The sequence below is a fragment of the Oenanthe melanoleuca genome, chromosome Z, assembly GCF_029582105.1.
Source record: "Oenanthe melanoleuca isolate GR-GAL-2019-014 chromosome Z, OMel1.0, whole genome shotgun sequence".
NCBI lineage: Eukaryota > Metazoa > Chordata > Aves > Passeriformes > Muscicapidae > Oenanthe > Oenanthe melanoleuca.
The window spans coordinates 6,181,882-6,201,548 of record NC_079362.1 but is presented as its reverse complement, the minus strand read 5'-3'; the positions used below and the strand labels follow the sequence as shown (position 1 = coordinate 6,201,548).

At 38.1% G+C, this 19,667-nt stretch overlaps 1 protein-coding gene across 2 annotated transcripts in view; it reads right to left on the bottom strand.

Annotated features, from left to right (window-relative positions):
- EDIL3 (EGF like repeats and discoidin domains 3) overlaps window positions 1-19,667 on the bottom strand; it is a 236,791-nt gene that overhangs the window by 68,988 nt on the left and 148,136 nt on the right. For both annotated transcript variants that reach the window (XM_056513351.1, XM_056513352.1), the window contains one exon: window positions 3,557-3,738. In XM_056513351.1, coding sequence (XP_056369326.1) covers window positions 3,557-3,738 — 182 coding nt within the window. The remainder of the gene's footprint in view (window positions 1-3,556; window positions 3,739-19,667) is intronic.

Genomic DNA, 19,667 nt, shown 5'->3' with positions numbered 1-19,667 from the left:
AGCAATAATCCTGCCTATGGCCATATCCTGATTCATACAGCCTTAAAAAGAATAACTAATACAGGAATAGAAAAATATAGATGCAGGGAATGAGCAGAGATGAAATCAGAATAAAACAAACATATTTTAAAACCATAAATGCAAAAGGACAGAAGGGAAAAGAGAAACTACTGTTAAAAAAAAAAAAGTTGACAAAAAAGATACATTACTGGAACAGTCAGTGTGAGCATTTTGGTTATATTTCAGGAGCAATTACTGAAAAACAGCCATATGTGATTTTTTTTGGTCTTTGTATTTGCAAATGATAAAAGTTAATATCACTAATAAAGTGCTAAGTAGTTCACAGGTGCTATTTTATCACAGCCAACCTGTGAGGAGAAGCAGAGGTCAGGAGAACTTTAAAAGGCAGATGTGACTTGCTCAGGCTTTAATTTGCTTCCAAAAACATGGTCAGTGACCCTTTAAATCACCAGCCAATTACAAGCATTGTAGTGCCATTACTAATTACATGCACAGAGTGTAAATTCAAAATGGCAATTTCAATTTTCAGTTCGTTGGGAGACTGCAGGAAAATGAGATTGCATATTAATTAGTTCACGTGTATCAGACACCTGAAAAGATTAGAGGAAAAAAAAACCCCAAAACTTCTGCACTCATTACAAGTGAGTTATAAGCAGAGCACTCAAACCTTTTATTTGCCAGGCTGCATATAAATAAAGAAATTAAATGACAAAGAGAATTGATAATGGTGGAACAAGGCAAAAATAGCTACAGGCCTGCAGATAATCATTCTTTGAGGGACTTTTGCCCATTACACAGATTCCTTTAGAATTTATCTAGCATTAGAAGCTGCAAGGGGGGAACAGGCGATTGCTTCGGGTTCACTGCACTAAATGTGAATTTGCATGTCCTAAAAATGGATTTTCTGGCTTTGTAACTCTCCACCTCATCTCTGCCAAGCACTCACAGCGTTTCCAGCTCTTCTGGACCAGGTGCTTCACCACTGAGAGCAGCCTGGAGAAGGTTCCCTGTGCAGGCTGCTCCCAGGAAAACACGACACTAAAATCTCAAGTGGAGGGTTTAACATCTTTTCTGCCACAAAAACAAAGGCAGACAGAAATTTAGCCCAAATTTGATTTTTTTTTTTCACCCCTCCACAGACACTTATGAAGCATCTCCCTGGGCACTGCAGAACCTGTGCAAAAATAAGACAAAAAAAAAGATTTCTGCTTCTCCTCTCATCAGAAACTGCTCACCCACACGAGGGTCAGGCAGTGTTTGTTTCTTAAAGTTATTTCATGCTTGAAGAACTAGGCAGTGTTCTGATGTAAAGGACTACCATGCATAAAGTGGGAGTCTGTGAATGTCCCCACCATCTAGACCTAAAAAGTGTTTCTGCAGAACACTGAGGCACTTTTTCCTTGCAACTATCATCTCCCTAAAAAGTTTCAGATTTTCTGGTTCCAGATGTTTTAAAGAAAGAGAAAAGGAAAGAAAAAAAATCCTCTCAAGACCTCTGCTCTGAAATGACAAAGAATAATTTTAATTTTGCCCTTACCTGAAAAAAAAAAAAAGGGTTAAAAAAAAAAATATTGGGCAAGTTTTGTGAAAATGACAGACTAAAGTTTATTTTGCAAGAAAAATGAGAAGGAAAATAAGGAATGCTTAAAACACATTAATTGTGTGATGTAAGCTTCTCAAAAGTCCTTACACCCCATGGTTGTTAAAATTACAGAATAAACTGTAGGGACTAGAATAACCTCTAAAACTTAAAAAAACCACCAAAACAAACAAACAAAAAACCCAAAAAACCACCAAACAACAAAAACAAAAAACAAACAAACAAAAAAAAAAAAAGCAAAAAACTCCACAAACAAAAAAAACGAACAAAAAAAACCCAAAAAACTCCACAAACAAACAAAAAAAAAAAGACCAAAAAAATCCCCAAAAACCAACCAAAAAAACCTCAATGTTTCTTGCAGGTAAAAGCAGAGGGAAGACTTCCCAGGGAGCAAAGTCCAAGGGAGCCAAGCACAAATATCTAATATCTAATCAGGCCATTAGATATCCCCATCCAGCTCATCTCCTCATGTCTAGGGGGCCAGTGCTAAATGATTTTGAAATCTTTCTCCAGCTCATTTAATAAAGCCCACACTCTAACACAGCCCAAAAGCTGACTTTTTCATTATCCATTAAAGTTACATTAGCTTTCTACTCCCATGGAAATAATTCTGCTCAGGTCCCCCCAGCGTGTTCCTTTCCAGTTCTTTTCAATGTATAAATTTTACAAACTCCCTAACCCATCTGATCTTTATGGAGGAAAACTGACTTACAACACATTGAAGGGCCTTTGTGTTTTCACTCTGCAATAAATAACAAGCAGTAACACCAGTTTTCGTTTTTCAGAGCTGACAAAATCCAGCACTCCCACTGCACCAGTTTCAGAAAACTTCATCAAACAGTGCTTTGTGTCTGCTCTCCATGCAAGAAAAATGAGGAGGTAACTCCTGTATGCTTCCCCTCCAGATATTTAGGAGCCTCTCAGAAAAAATAAAAAATGGCTGTCAGGGCAAAAAACATTAAACATGAACAAATATTAATGCCATGTACACCAAGGTAGCCTCAGGAGGAGTGTGTCTGACACAGCTGAGGGCACTGTGAGCAGCTCAGCTTAGTGCTGGCAGATGAATTGCCCAAGCACCTTGTTTTGCTAAATCCTGCAGTGGGTTCACTGGAAGAAAAGATCCTCCTCACACACTGACCATGCTGACCAGTTCCCATAAGTATCTAACTCATTAACCTTTATTAACCAACAGCTGAAATTGCCAAAGCTTTGCCCTGAAATTCACACACCATGAGAACACCACCAGGCAAAGAGCTGCAGCAGGCACTGGATAATTACCTTCATTAAAACATTGCTGCAGGACTGAGCACTCACTGCTTTCACTGAAGTCGTTTCTGGGCACAGGGAAATCCAGCTCACAGTGAGGGCACTGCCATTTGAATCACTCCAGCAATAACATGCTTGAGTGGGATGAGAAAAACGTGTATTTTCAGCCCCATGGATTTGTCTGAGCTAACAGCTGTTTCAACCTTAATTAAAACAGTTCTTGTTACTTCCAGTAATACTTAACCTGCTCAGCAAAGAGGACCAGCTCTTTCCAGCATGCCCTGGCACTGCCAAAACCACACTTCAAGCATGTGTCAAGGTTTCTCCACCAAGAGATAATTCTGTGACATGATTCTGAGGACCTGGCCACCAAATGCAGCATATGTGGAAAGCAGCTTCTTTGAAATGAGCCTGTAGAGCCACAGTGGAACATATGCACAAGGTTTTTTAAATGTCAAAAAAAAAGAAAAAAAAAAAGGCTTGTGCATTTGTAAAGCCAAGATTATCACTGTTTTGCAACTAAATAGTCCCTTTTAGCCTCAGCTACGTCCTGACAGTGAATAAGAATCTAGCTGTTCATTAACCACTTGTCTTCATCAGTTTCTTAAGTGACACTGGCAATTGAATCAAGGGTATTTTTTTTCCCTCCTCAGCTCCATCTGTTACCTGAATCCATGGCCATCTGTCATTTTCTGCAGCAGTCCAGGCATTCACAAGACCCTTCTTATTAAGCCGTGCATAGTAGGGGTACCACTTCTGGAGTCCAAAAAGAGCTCTGTGGGTGGATGATGCAGTGATCTGTTGGTTGGACACAATCCCTCCTTCAATCCCTAGTGGGCCAGAGCACCCTGCAAATGGGGAAAAAAAAAAATAAAATAAAAAAACAAATCAACTAGAGTGACCAACTGTTCTGAGTCGCACTGTAATTACAACAGCATGCAAGTAGATCCAAACTGTCATGCCAAATGCAGCTTAGAAGAAATTTAAATTAATTAAATATATGACCACTTTTTAGAAATGAAAAAAAAAATACAAAATATTGCTTGCAAATAACTATTCTCATTAAAAAATTAATGAAGTGGATTAAACTTCCAATTTCTTTTAGCTTGTTCTAGCTGAAGACTTGTGAGTTTGGGTTTTGTCTGCACAAAGAAAGAAAAAAATCCTCAGATTCAAATACTGAAATGATCGTTATGGGTAAATTTAAAATTCTGTAATTACTGCAAAGTTCCATATTGTTGTTCTTGCCTCAAAGTTCAGCATTTAACCAATGCTACAAATTGTTATTGCAGTTATCTCTAGAAATGTGAAAATAGACATAAGTTATCATTCACTTACATTAAAAATATTTAGAGGTTTATCCATTTAATCAGCAAGCCTCAAAGTATGTATTTAACTGAAATGCTCCAGTCTTCATAATTTTATTTATGGTATTCATCATTAATTTATTCACCAGAAATACCTGTAGGCCTAATCTTTTTTTAAAATCAAGATATTTCTGCATACATTGTTTTTTGAAGCCACTCCATTTGGGCAGAGGAGCAAAAGCATTCAGCTATTGTGAGCAGTCTGAACTGAGAAAATTATAAAAATTCATTATACACAAACAATTGGCAGCTCATCTACTATTCAACACCCAACTGAGTATCTGAGATTTTCCTTTCCTCAGTTCTGATGCAGAATCTGGAGAGAAGGTAATCACAGGAATTACTCTGGCAGCCAGTGTTACCCTGTTGCCCAGAATCTTCTGCTTTGCAGGTCAGCTGCAATTTTGGCAATTTCGAATGCCACAGGACAGATGTTTACTTACATTTCAGGTTTTCTCAGAAACCTGGCAGTGCTTCACCTCAAGCAGTACCCAAAAATGAACTCTGAAACCGTGCTGCTACGAAATTCCTTACACCACAGGGGGGAAAAAGTCACAAATAATTTAATTCCTCATTAATTTAAAGGCACAGAGGAGAAAAGTGACCAGTGCAATTTACTCCTCTCAGCACAGTGCCCAGCAGTGGGGTGTCACTGATGATGGAAGCAGAGATAAACTGAATTCAAGTTTCAGGTTGATTATGGTGATGGACAAGCACATGCTTGTGCTCTGGAAAGGTAAAGCAGATCTCCCATGCAGGTGGGCTTCAGGGAGTGTTCCTCCTTAAAAACCCAGCCCAAACTTCCAGAGATGCTCAAATGAAATCCTGGCCCCACAAAAAAATTAATGATCGACTTGCACCACATAATAATTTCACGCAGGTTTTTTACCAGCCCACAAAGCTCAGCTAGGACCCAAACTCCTCATGCTACTCCTCTTTATCAGCCAAAAAAATAAAAGCTTTGCCTTCAGCAAATATAATAACTAAAAATAATAACTGCACAAAACCACGGCAAAGCGCGGTTCGCTCCCGCTGCTGCGCGGGGTGGCACAGGAGGAAAACACAATCTTTGTCACCAGCATGGGCAGGAACAATGTGGAACATGCTCAGGAAACCCACAGGTGCTGGGGAAGTGTGATTCCTCATTGTGTTTTCATCAAGCATTTCTTGAGGATTGAAGGGCCTATTCAAATCTCTCGAGTATTTTCCATCGGAGCAGAACGAAATCTTTTGGAGTGCAAACTCCTGCATCTGCTTGCAAGACTGAGGTAAACAACTCTTGTACCCCAAGAAAAGTTTTCAAAAGTTTCTTTTAATTATTAGAAAAAGCTGTGCTGTTTCATAATGGAAGGGAAAGTTCACACAGATGTGTCTTTGCGCATCAGCAGCTCACCAGCACTCCTGTACCTGCAGGACAATTAAACATCTGTAACAGCTGCAATCATAGACTGATAATCATTTAAAAATAGAGATGTGAGACAGTGGAATTCCAAGGGGACCTTAAAAATGAGGCATGCTGGAGCCACGCTGATATTTGCCATGTCTGTTACTGCATCTTGTGTCTGAGGTGCATTAAATGCTGTTTGAAATAGGTGTGAAATCCTTACAAGACAAAGCTGAATCTTCCTTTCTAACTTGAAGGCAATTTCCTTTCTAAGTTTAATTACCAAGAACAGCACTTAACTCTATTTTTTCAGCTATGACCATACAAGCTCAGCAGTGTTTATCTTCCCTAGCTTTAGGAGGATTATCCCTGAAATCCAAAGAAAATCGCTACCTTCAGGGAACAGGTACTTTACTGTACAAGCTCCTTATTTTCTTTGCAGTTTCAGTCATGGTTTTGTCACGTTTGTCAAGTTTTTCAATCTGAGCTAAACAAAAAAAAATTACCACTCCTGAAAGTTAAAATTACCACATTAGAGATATCTTCTACTTTGGTGCTCAGCTCAGACATAACAACATGAGATGTGTGGAAAGCATGAGACTGGATAATAGTTTCTAAACAATAGTATATTTCTTAAATTATCAGAAAATTCTCCTTTTTTTTTTTTTTTTGTATTTACTGAACAGCCAAGATTGCACCAAAAGTTTCATTAGGATGCTGTCACTGAGGTGCTCCCACTGTTAAATCTGCCCTTTTACTCACCCTTTAGATATTTATTTTAATCAGACATCATTTTCTACAAGAAGACCTTTCAATTCACTTTCTTTTATCAGTGAAAATCAAATATGAACATATTTTTGGATAGTCAAATACCACAGCAAATGGACTTCCCTTATCCATATGCTCATTAGTTCTTCCAAAAACTCCACTAGATTCATCCTTTCTTCTTCTAAAAGCTCTAATGGAGCTATTATTCTCTAAATTCACTAGAAATTTGTTTTTCCTGTAAACTCTCAGCTGAATGACCCATCTCTGGTTCCTTTAAATGCAGTTTATCACTAAAAGACTGGTTACAGACAAGTTCCTGCACACATATTAAGTTTCAGACATGAAACCCACTTTTCTTCAAGTTATCAATTATTTCTTTATATTCTAGGTGTTTAAGAGCTCTATATACCACAGACTACTAACAATGAAAAGAGGCAACAAGAGCTTTTCAGTCTGTTTTTTTTTTTACATTGAGATGCATATTTTTGCAGAACAAGTGCAAGATATATTATATTTTATTCTTATACCTTTGCTTCTGTTAAATCCATGGTTCTTTTAACAGAAATCATTACACCAATGACATGAATGACAATGAAATTATGACATCCAATTATAATGGGAAATAATAATATCACTACACTGACTGTGTACAATTCAGACTGGTCAATGTTAGTCATTAAATAGAGAAAAAAAAGATATTTTTATTAGTTAAGGCAGACATATTGGGGTATGACAATACAATTAATGCAAAGAAGTAAAGAAAAATTACACAGCAATTAAGCTGCCTGACATGATACAGATTCTCAAGGCAGATTTTGTCATCTGGAGCTGTTATTTCAGTGTCATTAAAAAGCAAGACACTAAGGAAAGTAATGTTGGTTTTAATCCTACAGTGACATTATGGGTGCACAAAATAAAACTAATTTAATATTTCTCTTCTTCTCACCAAACACAAAGCTATGCCCATAAAATCTCACTATCCATGGGGATAACAAAGCCAAGGTGAACCAAGAGCCAGAGGAGGAAGGGAAAAGTCAGTAACACAGGAAAAGTGAATTTTTCAGTTCATGTGAAGACAGCAGAGAGACAAACCTGCCTTGCAGGCTTCTTTTACAACTGCAATTAGGTCTAGAAACATTATACACCACTCTGCATCACAAACCAATTGGTTTTTAGCTCAGCTTTCCCTTGTAGACCAAGGGTATGGGGATCAAAGAGCCCCTCAGGAAGGAAATGGGTTCTGTGCTTCCACCCTGATCTCTGGCAACAGCAAATCCCTCCAGCTCAACAATAATATTTGAGCAAAACAAAGTAAGTGAGAGTTAGCTTGTGGTATACATTAATATCTCCTCAGAAGAACATTAAAATAGGGAAATAAATAGCTGATTCCTGTTCTTTATAGCAAATAGGCAAACTATTTTAAGATAAAGAGTTACTACAGCAAGAGATAATAAGCAGAAAGCACTGGGTAAATATGTTAGTTGAGCATATTTAATTTTAACTTTTTGCATTTATGTCCGTCCACAAATTAAGCAGAATGTCCAAATGGTTTATAAATTGGTTGAAAATGTGAGGATTATGCCTCTGCAACTGGAATGAAAAAGTTTCTTGTAATTGATGATGAAACATTCCTGATTCTGCCAGGGACAGCTCTTGGATAACAGCAAATCTGATTTTTAGGAGCTCATTGGATGGGTATTTGAGTGTGTTACCCGAGTGCCCACCCATTTGCAACGTGATGTTTTTGCAGGGCTGGCTTTTTCACTTCATGGTAACCCCAAAATATTCTCTGTAGTTCCACCCAAAATGCTTTTGCAGAGATGTGGCTGGAGACACAGCTTCCATTCCTTCTTGAGGTTTCTGTGGACCCTCTCGTGCTTTCAGAGATGTGAAATGTGGAATTCAGCCCCCAAATGCCAACTTTACCCCTGGACAATGGGGTTACAGATGACCACTGGTGTTGCATTAATTAATGCTGGTGTTTGCACAGAACACACAAATGCAATCTAGGATTCTGCCTATTTCTCCTTGTCTTGCACAGAGATCTCCACTCCCTACCTATGACCAATTTTCCACACTGCAGTCCCCAGGCTGGGATTCACATCCCCCAGATGGATATTCAGAGGGATTTTTTACCTTGAGGAAATGTGCAAAAAAATTTTACTTCCAGCATAGCACAGACAGCAGTGAAAGCAGATTATGTCTTTTTCCATATAATGCTGTGACTGAAATGGAGGGTGGTTATTCAGGACTGGTTTGTTTAGTTTTAGTCTGGTAGTTCTTCCATTCTGCTTCTCAAGTAGGATGGATAGGATTGCAAATTTCACATCAAAACCCATTAATTCATGGATTAATGATGGGCAATGCAACAGAGAAAAAAGTTGAAGAAGGGACCTACCTAAGAGGAAGTTAAACTTCTGATTTAGGAAGATCCATACATTGAAGACTCCTTGAAGCTGGGAAAATGCACTAGGGCAACTATTTCTTGGTGCTTTTCCCTTTTCTTACACTCATTCATCAAAAATTCACTTCTGCTCACTGTCTAAAACAGAGCCAATGCATTGTCACCAGATCAAGCTTGTTATTCCTATGCTCAAAAACAAGGGTACATGTAAAACTTCATATCTGAAAAGATGCAATCAGATTTTTTAAAAAATATTTTAAATTTCTTTTTTAGTATCTCTCCATGAGGTGATTGTGTTTGTGCTGAACTCCATCATGTTAAAAGTACTGACATCATCCTTAGGCATGTTTGAAGTGATTTTAAAGGAACCAGGTGGGGAAGAATTTCAGAATGAAGATTTGTTTATCCCTATCTGAGAAAACCATAGCATCAAACTATCTGGAAAAGCTTCTATCAAAGAAACACCAACTACATGGCAGCAACAAAAAATATGGAGGACAAAGCTCAGTTTGAACTTAATTTGGCAAATTTTGTAAAGGAGAATAAAAAATGTCTTTACAAATATATTAATGGTAAAAGGAAGGGTAAGATCAGCTTTTGTTCATTATTGGATGAGGAAGGGAACTTATTAATGATGAGGAGAAGGCAGAAGTGCTCAATGCCCTCTTTGCCTCAGTGTTTAGAGGGAAGATGGTTTGTCCTCAGGACATTCCTGGGATGGTAGAGGGTGTCAGGGAGAACCTGTCATCAAGGAGGAGGTATTCAGAGAGCTGCTGAGAGTCTTGGATGCTCATAAATCCATGGGACCAGATGGGATCCATCCCAGGCTGATGAGGAAGTGGCAGATGAGCTTGGAAGCCACTCTCCATCATTTACCAGCAGCCCTGGCTCACTGGTGAGGTTCCAGATGACTAGGAGCCGGCCAATGTGAACCCATTCCCAAAAAGGGTGGGAAGGAGGATCCTAGTAATTTTAGGCCAGCTAGCCTGACCTCAATAGCAGGTTAGCATACGGAGCAGTTTATACTGAGTGCCATCACACAGCACTTACAGGATGGCCAGGATATCACACCCAGCCAGCATGGGTTTAGGAGGGGAAGGTCATGTTTGACCAACCAGATCTCTTTTTATAACCAGACGACCTCCCTGGTGGATGCAGGAAAGGCTGTGGGTGTTGTGTAGCTGGACTTCAGCAAGGCCTTGGACACTGTCTCGCACAGCATTCCCTGGAAAAGCTGGCAGCCTGTACCTTGGGCAGGAACACTCTTTGCAGGGTTATGAACTGGCTGGATGGCCAGGCCCAGAGAGTGGTGATGAACAGTGCTGCATCCAGCTGGTCACCAGTCACCAGTGCTGTCCCCCAGGGTCTGTGCTGGGGCCTGTTCTCTTCAGTGTTTTTATTGATGACATGGATGAGGACATTGAGTCTTCCATTAGTAAATCTGCAGATTGCAGTAAGCTGGGATTGTGTGTCAATCTGTTGGAAGGTAGGAGGGCTCTGAAGAGAGACCTGGAATGGTTGGATGGATGGGCAGAGTGCAGTGGGATGAGATTAAATAAGTCCAAGTGGCAAGTCCTGCATTTTGGCCACGATAATTCCGTGTACCATTAGAGTCTGAGGATGGTGTGGCTGGACAGTGCCCAGGCACAAAGGGGTAATGGTCAACAGCAACAAAACATGAGCCAGCAGTGTGCCCAGGTGGCCAAGAGGCCAATGGCCCCTGGCCTGTATCAGGAATAGTGTGGCCAGCAGGAGCAGGGAGGTCATTCTTTCCCTGTACTTGGCACCAGTGGGGCTGCATCTTGAGTGCTGTGTCCAGCTGTGACCCCCCAGTTCAGGGAGGATGTTGAGATGCTTGAGCACGTCCAGAGGAGAGCAATGAGGCTGGTGAGGGGCTTGGAGCACAAACCCTGTAAGGAGTGGCTGAGGGAGCTGGGGTTGTTTATCCTGGAGAAAAGGAGACTTAGGGGTGACCTTATAACTCTTTACAACTTCCTGAAAGGAGGCTGTGGTCAGATGAGGGTTGGTCTCTTTCTCCAGGCACCAAGTGACAGAATAAGAGGATACAGTCTTAAGTTGCACCAAGGGAAATATAGAATGGATATTAGCAAAAAGTTTTTTATGGAAAGAGGGATAAAGTACTGGAATGGTCTGTCCAGGGAGGTGGTGGAGTCACCATGCCTGGATGTGTTTAAAAAAGACTGCATATGGCACTCGGTGCCAGAGTTTAGTTGAGCTGTTGGGGCATGGGTTGGACTTGATGATCTTGAAGGTCTCTTCCAACCCAGTGATTCTGTGAGTTTATATCACTTATTTATTAACAATTCACTGCTAAATTTTTTTTTTTTTTTTTTTTTTTTTTTTTTTTAATTTTTTTTTTTTGTGTTCTCAAGCAGCAAATCTGGATTTTTGGGGATAAAATTATATTGCAGTAAGGCCTTTAGCCTCTCAAACTCTGTGGAGCTCTCATACAGAAATACATTAATCTTTGTGTGAAAAATGATTTTTACCTTTCAAACTGACACTGTGAAAAATAACATTTCTACCACGTCTGAGTGTTGACATTAACCATCGACATAACTCACAGCCACTTAAATACCACTAAAATTAATCCCAGCAAAATTAATTATGGAGCAACTTAAAATAAAACAAAAACCTTCCTCACAAGAATTACACTACTCTTATATTATAGAAGGTAAACTCATAGTAACTTTCAAGTAAAATAATCATGCTTACACACCTAAGAGATGACAGACAAAGAAACCATAACCCTTAACTACCAGGTAACAGTAATTTATTATTACTATTTTTGACTTAGGGTGCAATGATATGAAAAAATAAATGGTTCTAAGGTCTTTTTACCAATCCCAACATTTTTTGAACCTGGACTCAGGCAGATGTGGGTGGAGGAGATTTGTGCTGAGGTGGATCTATTAATTGCCTACCTAATTAATTTATTTCTAGCTGTTGCAAGTGGTCGTGGTGAAGGCTTACAGCCAATTAAAAACTGAAGCATAACTTAGGCATTTACAAACAGAATTAGGAACCAAGCTGCATTTTAAAATAATCTTTATTTGCTGCTGCTGGCCCCTGGACAATCCATGCATTTCTCCTCTTCTCAGGTAGTGACAGAAATATTTCTTTGAACAATATGAGAAAACTGAACAGCTTTCCAGATTTTTTAAAAAGGAATTTGCTAATTGGACACTGCTCTGACAGCTACAGGCAACTTCTTTCACAGTTTCTTGGCTCTATATTTGCATGCATATATCTTTAGTGGCAGGTAGGTTTCTTTCTCTTTTTTTTCTGTTTTGTTTATGGAGTATGCAGCACAAACCTGTAGGGCAATTGCATGATATTGCAGTGTACCTTCTATTATCCATAAATTCACTTCAAAGGACCTTTTTTTTCTTTTTTTTGGTGGTCACAGTACAATATTTCTACTCAAAAAGTTAAAAATTTTAACCTAAAGTGGATAAATTTTGCCAATTTGAAGGCAGCTCATGACATAAGCATGCATGTAGTTAACAATTTCACCTTAAATCTGCTCCAAAAGGCTACTTAAAAAAAATTCAAAAAACCAAAAAAAAACCCCAAAAAACAAAAAGCCCAAAACAAAAAGAAATCAAACAACAACAACAACAAAAAAACCAAACAAACCAAAACTAAAAAAAACAAAAACAAAAACAAAAAACCCTAACAAAAATCAAAAAAAGACCAAACCCAAAAGTTCTCTTGCAAGTGAAACTGCAATGACAAGATGACAGAGTCATGCTGAAAGATAATCTGCATTTTTCTAGCAGGTCTACAATAGAAATCAGTGGGATCCCAGCACCAGGGTAATTAGCATTCCTGCCAGCTGGCTTGACAAGGAGCATGTTCATTTGCCAGGAGAGGAGTGAGTGCTTTTCAAGAAGCAATTCTTATTTTGCTGCCTGGAGATGCTCTTTCTGCCTTTTGTGGTTTTGGCATTGTTTTTTTATTCCCCCCTCCAGAAGAAGAGGAACTGCTCCTAGAAGTGACAGTGCTGCTTGTTACAAGATGTGCTCATTGAAATTGTTATAAGAGGGATTCATTGGAATAGCTTAAAAACTGCATTTTGGCACTCATATGAATTCTGCATTACAATGGGGGTGCATGTTCTTGAGAAAGAAGTAAAAGGATGAGAATATCCTACTAAATAGTGCTGAAGTGATATGCTAAATATGAGCTATATTCACTGCACTGGACACAAACTGCATGCTAACAACAGTAATTTAAATCTGGCCTCACAGAAACAGCCCTTCTTATGGTCTCCAAGCTGTTTCCATCTTCTTCTATAACCCATCCAACATCTTAATAACTGGAAATTCAGATATCCTCATTTAGATCTTGCTCCTAGAAGCCATTTGGTGTGGATATAACCTCATATTCATGTAAAGCAGCTTTAAGGATCAGGCCTTGAAGCCCTGTTAAAAAGACAGAATTAATTTAAAGGTCGTGCACTTTTATTAGGGTGGGGAAAAAAATCAGAATGAATATTAAAAAAATTCTGGTTTTATATATATATGCAGTAGAAGAATTCTTTTATTAGTATAAGAGTGCAGTAAAATGAGATGTTTTATTTGTGACTCTGTGGTGTATTTCAACTATAAATATCTACATCCAGATTTTCCAAATGTCCTCTTATATATTTATATTTATATATATATTTTTCTTCATATCCCCTTATTTTTGCTTATCAACATCTATTTAACCATAAAAAGGACATTATTCTGAATTGTTTAGAGAAGTATCTAACCAAACAAAGCAAACATAAGGAATGCAATTTATGTGACCCAGCTTCAGCCATCTGAATATCCCATATCTACCCCAGACTAGCTGCTCAGGCTCTGTTTGCCATCTGTGGGAGGAAACAGGCAACCCTAAACCACAATTTTCAACATTGCATCATCTATTAAGAAAGCATTCAAGGTAGGTGTAATTTGTTTTTCTGTATCTACTGACCAAGAACAAACCTAGAGCATTATTTCATCTTAGTGCCTAGGTTTAGGAGGATAAAATTAAGTGAAATGAATGCAAAGGATTTTAAAAACACTGAAAAGACGTTATTTTAAAAATACATGTTGATCTATTTTTTTTCTGCTAAGCAGTTAACATACATGGGATTTACAGAAAGAGGTCTTTGAAGAAGGGATGTTGAGGAGGAGAGGAACATAATGAAAAAAAAAACTCCAACATTTCACATTTTGTTCTTCCTGCTGATGATCACAAAAAGGTTGATGTGACTTTGGAGCTGGCAGGGATGGAGCATCTGACCTGCAAGGGGACACTGACAGAGCTGGAAGTGCTCAGCATGAAGAAGGGAAGGCTCAGGGGGATCTCATCCATGTGTAAAAATGTCTTGTGGGAGGGAGAGAGCACCGAGGAGTCAGCCCATTAACAGGACAAGAGGCAATGGGAATGAGTTTTAAAATGGGAAACACCATTTGAGCACAAGGAAAAAGGGTTGGTTTTGCATATTTTAGGTGTGTGTGTGATTTTAGTTTGTTTGGGGGTTTCTTTGTTTGTTTATTTTGGGGATTTTTTTGGGTGGTATTTTTTAGTCTTGTGGTTTGTTAATGGTTTTTTGGGTTTCTTTTGGGGTTTTTTTGGTTTGTTTTTGTTTGTTTGTTCGTTTTTGGTTTTTTTTTATTTTTGGGGGTTTTTACTTTTATTTTTTGCTTTTTTTAATTTTTGGGGTTTTTTGCCTTTTTTTTCCTTTTTTTATTTTTGGGGTTTTTTGCTTTTTTTTTTTTTTTTTTTTGCCTTTTTTATTTTTGGGGTTTTTTGCTTTTTTTTTTGCTTTTTTTTAATTTTTGGGGTTTTTTGCCTTTTTCCCCCTTTTTTTATTTTGGGGGTTTTTTGCTTTTATTTTTTTGCCTTTTTTTAATTTTTGGGGTTTTTTGCTTTTTTTCCCCCTTTTTTATTTTTTGGGTTTTTTTCGGAGGTTTTTTTTGCCTTTTTTTTTTTTAATTTTTGGGGTTTTTTACTTTTATTTTTTTCTTTTTTTTTCTCTTTTTTTTTTTTTTTGTTTTTGCTTTTGGGTTTTTTCTTGGTAGTGCCTGGGGGATTTTAGTGTGGGAATGGTCAAACACTGCACCAGGCTGTACAAGAGGCTGTGGGGATCCATCCTTGGAGGCACTAAAATCCTGAGTGGACACAGGTATGGGCAGCTGAGATGTTCTGGTTCCAAATCGTTGCAGCTCCAGTTCTTTTCAAATCAATGCTGACAGAGAGGAAAATCCTGGCACCAAACCAGCTCAGAGGATTCTTTCCCAAGCAGGAATAATCTGACATTGTTATTTTGATTTTGGAACAACATCTTCATTTCCCTTATTTAAAATGGTGAAGATTTGTCCCTGAAGTTCTTGGCTTTGTCTAGCACTATACAGTTTTATATGAAATAATAATATATAACTTTTTCATTAGCACTTTTTTTCTCCTGGGAGCCAGTCATAGTCAGAACATGTATATATATATATATATATATACAACCATTTTATATAGTTTTATAATGTGCTTGCACTTCCAATTTTTTCCAATAAATTTAGATATGAAAATATTTCAGTTTTAAGCAGTCCCAGCCTTTTAGAATGTTAGCTGACAAACAAAAATTATATTTCTTTTCCTATACCAGATCAATTTTTTTCCTGGTAGCTGTATGGATAATCAGGATATTTTTAAAAAGTTGCAGTTCTAGCTTTAGGAATTACATCTTCATTTCCAGGGGAAAGTAGAGGGCCAAGGACACTTTTCATTTTACCAGAAGCTGCTGCCTTTGCAAGTGTGTGCAGACCATATGTGAGCTCACACCATAACAAACTGAAGAGGAGCTAAAATCTGAAGGTATTTGAAGCACTGGTTTGGCTTTGTACCTTCAGCTTGACTTCTGATTGCACAGAGCACACACATTGTGTGCAGGACAGTCATCCATCCCAGCCCATTATCCCATTAATTTCTCCATGGCTGGGCTGCAGTGGTCCAGCAGCACAAAACATCACTTTTAAATAAAGCAAAGCCTAAGCCTTTCCACACAGAGACAGATTTTTACTTGGAATTGATTCCAGGTTGTGTGAGACCCGTGCGTGGAACATAAACTTTTGAAATTGTAAAACTCTGCAGATCTCTGAAATGAATTTAAAATCACCACTGCCCAAAGGAGATGATATAATAAATCTGATTTAGCTAACCAGACCATTACCAGTAACTAAAAATCTCTGACTTCAGCATCTTGGTGCTGCTTTGGGGTTGAGTGTTTAGTTTCTCTTTTTATGGGCTGGTGTTTGGAGAATCCTCCTGACCCAGCACAGCTCAGCTTTGACATTCTAGCTGCTGGGTATTTCAATCCTTCTGCAGCTGATCAAACTGTTTGCTCAGTCCTGCTAGCTCAAGTGTTGTATTTTTTTTTTTTTTCCCCACAATTCAGTGTTCTGATCTGAGAGATATTGAGCAGCTCTGTTGTAAGGACTCGTGCTAATTGTTGTTCTGAGGACTCATCCTCTGGGCACGACCAAATCGATGTTTTCATTCCCACTGAAGGAATTTAATCACCATTTCCACTGGGACAAGGCAGCAAGCAGATCATGTGTTCCTCTTTCTAGTCAATCACAGGGCATATGAAATGGTAAAGCAGAATTTTAAAACACCTTTTTTTATTTTCTTTTGCACTTCAGTAGACTTGGAGAACACAGTGTCAGTGATTATGTCAGATTTTTTTTTTTTTTTTTTTTTTTTTTTTTTTTCTTTTTGGTCTACTGCTAGATAAAAAAGAAGTCACAGGCTTTGTAACTTCAAGGTGACTCCTAACTACACCATGAAACAGCACAATTTCACATTCCTGGATGTGGAAATTCTATACAGCTATTTCACCTCTGAAATCTGATTAATAGAAGACATTTATCTCCATAAGTTTGCTCCACAGATTTAAAACAAAAACAAAATGGATTTCCTTGACCTATTAACATTTTAATTATTATTACTCTGATTTCTGAAGTGTGGCTCCCAAGGATGTCAGTAGACAGTGTGGTACTGCAGCACTGAGGTGCAGGGTATGACTAATCTTGTTTTATGCCTTCTCATAAAATAATGCATGTCAAAGGCAACATCTTCACCAATTTGCATCAGCAGCAGCTAACGAGCACACAGACACTTCCAGACAAGCAAAACTTTTCAAAGGATGCTGTGTTGAGCTTCAGGTCTGCAGGAAGTGACATGAAAATGAGGTGATTAGTTATGTTCCATTCAGCAGAAGACAGCTTTTCAGACAGTAATGGGAGGAATTGCCACCTGTTTGCTGATTTGTCCAAAGAGATTAAACACTTTTTAGGCTGATGTAGCATCTCCTCCAAAAGCAGTGCATTATTCTGTTACCACCACGGGCAGCATGGTCCATGTGTGTAAGCAGTGGCCATCAGGATTAATCAAATAAAAATAAATTGAATGTTACTTTCTACTTCTCAAGAGGGCCATTATTGCTGAATGACTGTCGTGCACTTCCATCATCAAACCCTCTTTCAAACTTTTTTAAATAAGGTCATAAAATTAACTTTGGGCCTTTACGTGCTGTACAAGCTCCATGCTGAGGATTCTTACTGAAAATAAAGTTAGGCAACTCTTGGGTAGTCTGAGATGGAAAAAAAAAAAAAAAGAAACCAAATGAAAAACAGGAAGCAGAAAGGATTTTAGGCTTCTTTCAGGATTTTTTTTACACCACTTTTTTCAGTGGTGAAATGATTTCATGGGCTAGTGATTTCAAAAATTGTGCCAAAAAAAAGATTCAGGAACTACAGAGGTGTATTGATAGATAGTTCTATAATTAAGATCACGAGGAATCTAAGAAAAGGTGTGGAAAAGAGACAATATTCCCCCTGTAAATGGCAGTTCTGCTTGCAATCCTTTAATAGAGATGATATGCACAGGGATAAAGAAGATGCAGTGGGAACAGCACACTTGGATTATCAGAATGCACTTGATGAGGTTCCACATGAAAGGATCTTGCCAGGGAGTGGGAAAATGGCCCTGCTATAGCCAGAAGTCTAATTACAGAACAGAAAATGTCTTTTCAGGACAAAATGCTACCAGTGGCATTCCCCCAGGGGCATTGCTGGAGTCAATTCTGCTCATCAGTGACCTGGAGGAAATTGTGAAGGGGGAAATTGTCCAATTTGGGCATCTCTGCAGCACATGCCACTCTGATGATGAGCAGCTCCAGGAGGACATGGAAAAATGAGTGGTCAGAAGGGATGAACCTCAGGTGAACCTTAATGTACAAAAAAGAGAGAGACAAAATCCCTAAAATGTGCCTGCACTGAACTTAGAAATGGCCATTACAGCTGCAAAGAGCACATGATTGCCCAAGAGAATGAGGAGGGATAAAACTTTATATAAACATGGGAAAGTGCTGCTCGTCACCTTGACATTACTGAAATTTGGGAGCACTCACTCAAATTCACAAGAAATCAGCTTAGTTTGGTTTTTTTATTAAAAAGTCCTTGGCACAGTGAGTTGTGATCTTCTGGAGCCCTCCTGAAGATGCAGCACCCAAGTGTTTAACAAATTCAGGCACGCCAGGTCCAAGGATGATATTAAAGACACTCCTCAGGGGTGTACTTTTAATATTGCTGTTAAATTATTGTCATTAGCACTGACACAGACACAATATTAAGCTACCCATTGTTGAAATACCTGACCCAATCTAAAGGATTTTTGTATTCTCAAGAATTTACCACAATATTATAGTGAAATTTAGCTAAGAATAGGTTTTTTTTTTATTCACATAAGTGGTGTATTTAAAAATGAACTCTCCAAGAAAACACTCTGCATACATAATGAATACAGCCATTAGAATAGAAACTAAATGTTAAAAAGCTACTTTTTCAGAAGCATATCCTTTTAATGCTGTTTATAGGCTCTTTACTTGGTGTTCTGCAAGAACTCTAATTATCCAATAATTTGATTTTATACAGAAGAAAAAAAAATTAAAAGTTTGTTAGGGGATTATCAAGAGGAGGGTTGTATTTCTTAGCTGAAAAGCTCAGTAATAATTTCCCCTTTTCTGAAATAAAAATAAACATGGTCAATGAAGCCAGTAGATAACTGTGGCACTCATATTTCAAGTGTTTAAGTAGCATCATGTAGTCACCAAAATCCAAATCATCTTGCTTTTTTGTTTTAAGAATAAAAGATAAATAAATATTTGAATTTATTCTGGAGAAAATCTTATCACCTAATCTTAAATGCTTTTTGAATGCTTTTGAAGAGGCATAAATTTATTTTGTAGCTTTCACTACTATCTATGTAAAAAAAAATAATTCATAAATGTTATAACAAAAGGCAAAAAAGTTACCTGCCAGCAATGCATAAATAGATGTAACTCCTCTAATTTCTCTTGATTCATTAAACTCTGATGAGTGAATGTGAGCCAGGAGACCTTATTGTGCCAGTAATACCTGTTTTAAGAAATTTCATATAAAGTTGCACAAAGCAAAATTGCAGTGCATTATCAGGGCCAATCTGTTTGGTTCTTTTGATTAAAAAATGTAACAGTATCACTAAACTAAGCCATTAGTTACCCATAATGATTTATAAAACTTTAAGTTTGATAAATACTCAATATCCTCTTCTCCCCCATGTCCTCACTGCCAGTGCAAAATTCTCATGTCGCTTCAAAAACTTCCTGCTTTTCTTGTCTCAGCCTCACTTTGTAAATTTCCATGAAACTTCCAATCCCTTTGGGGTTTTCAGGGACCAAAGCATTACAGCACTGGGTGCTGTTTTGCTAATTCAGCTGCAACAGGAATTGACAGGGCAGGGAAATTTGTCTCCCTAGATGTC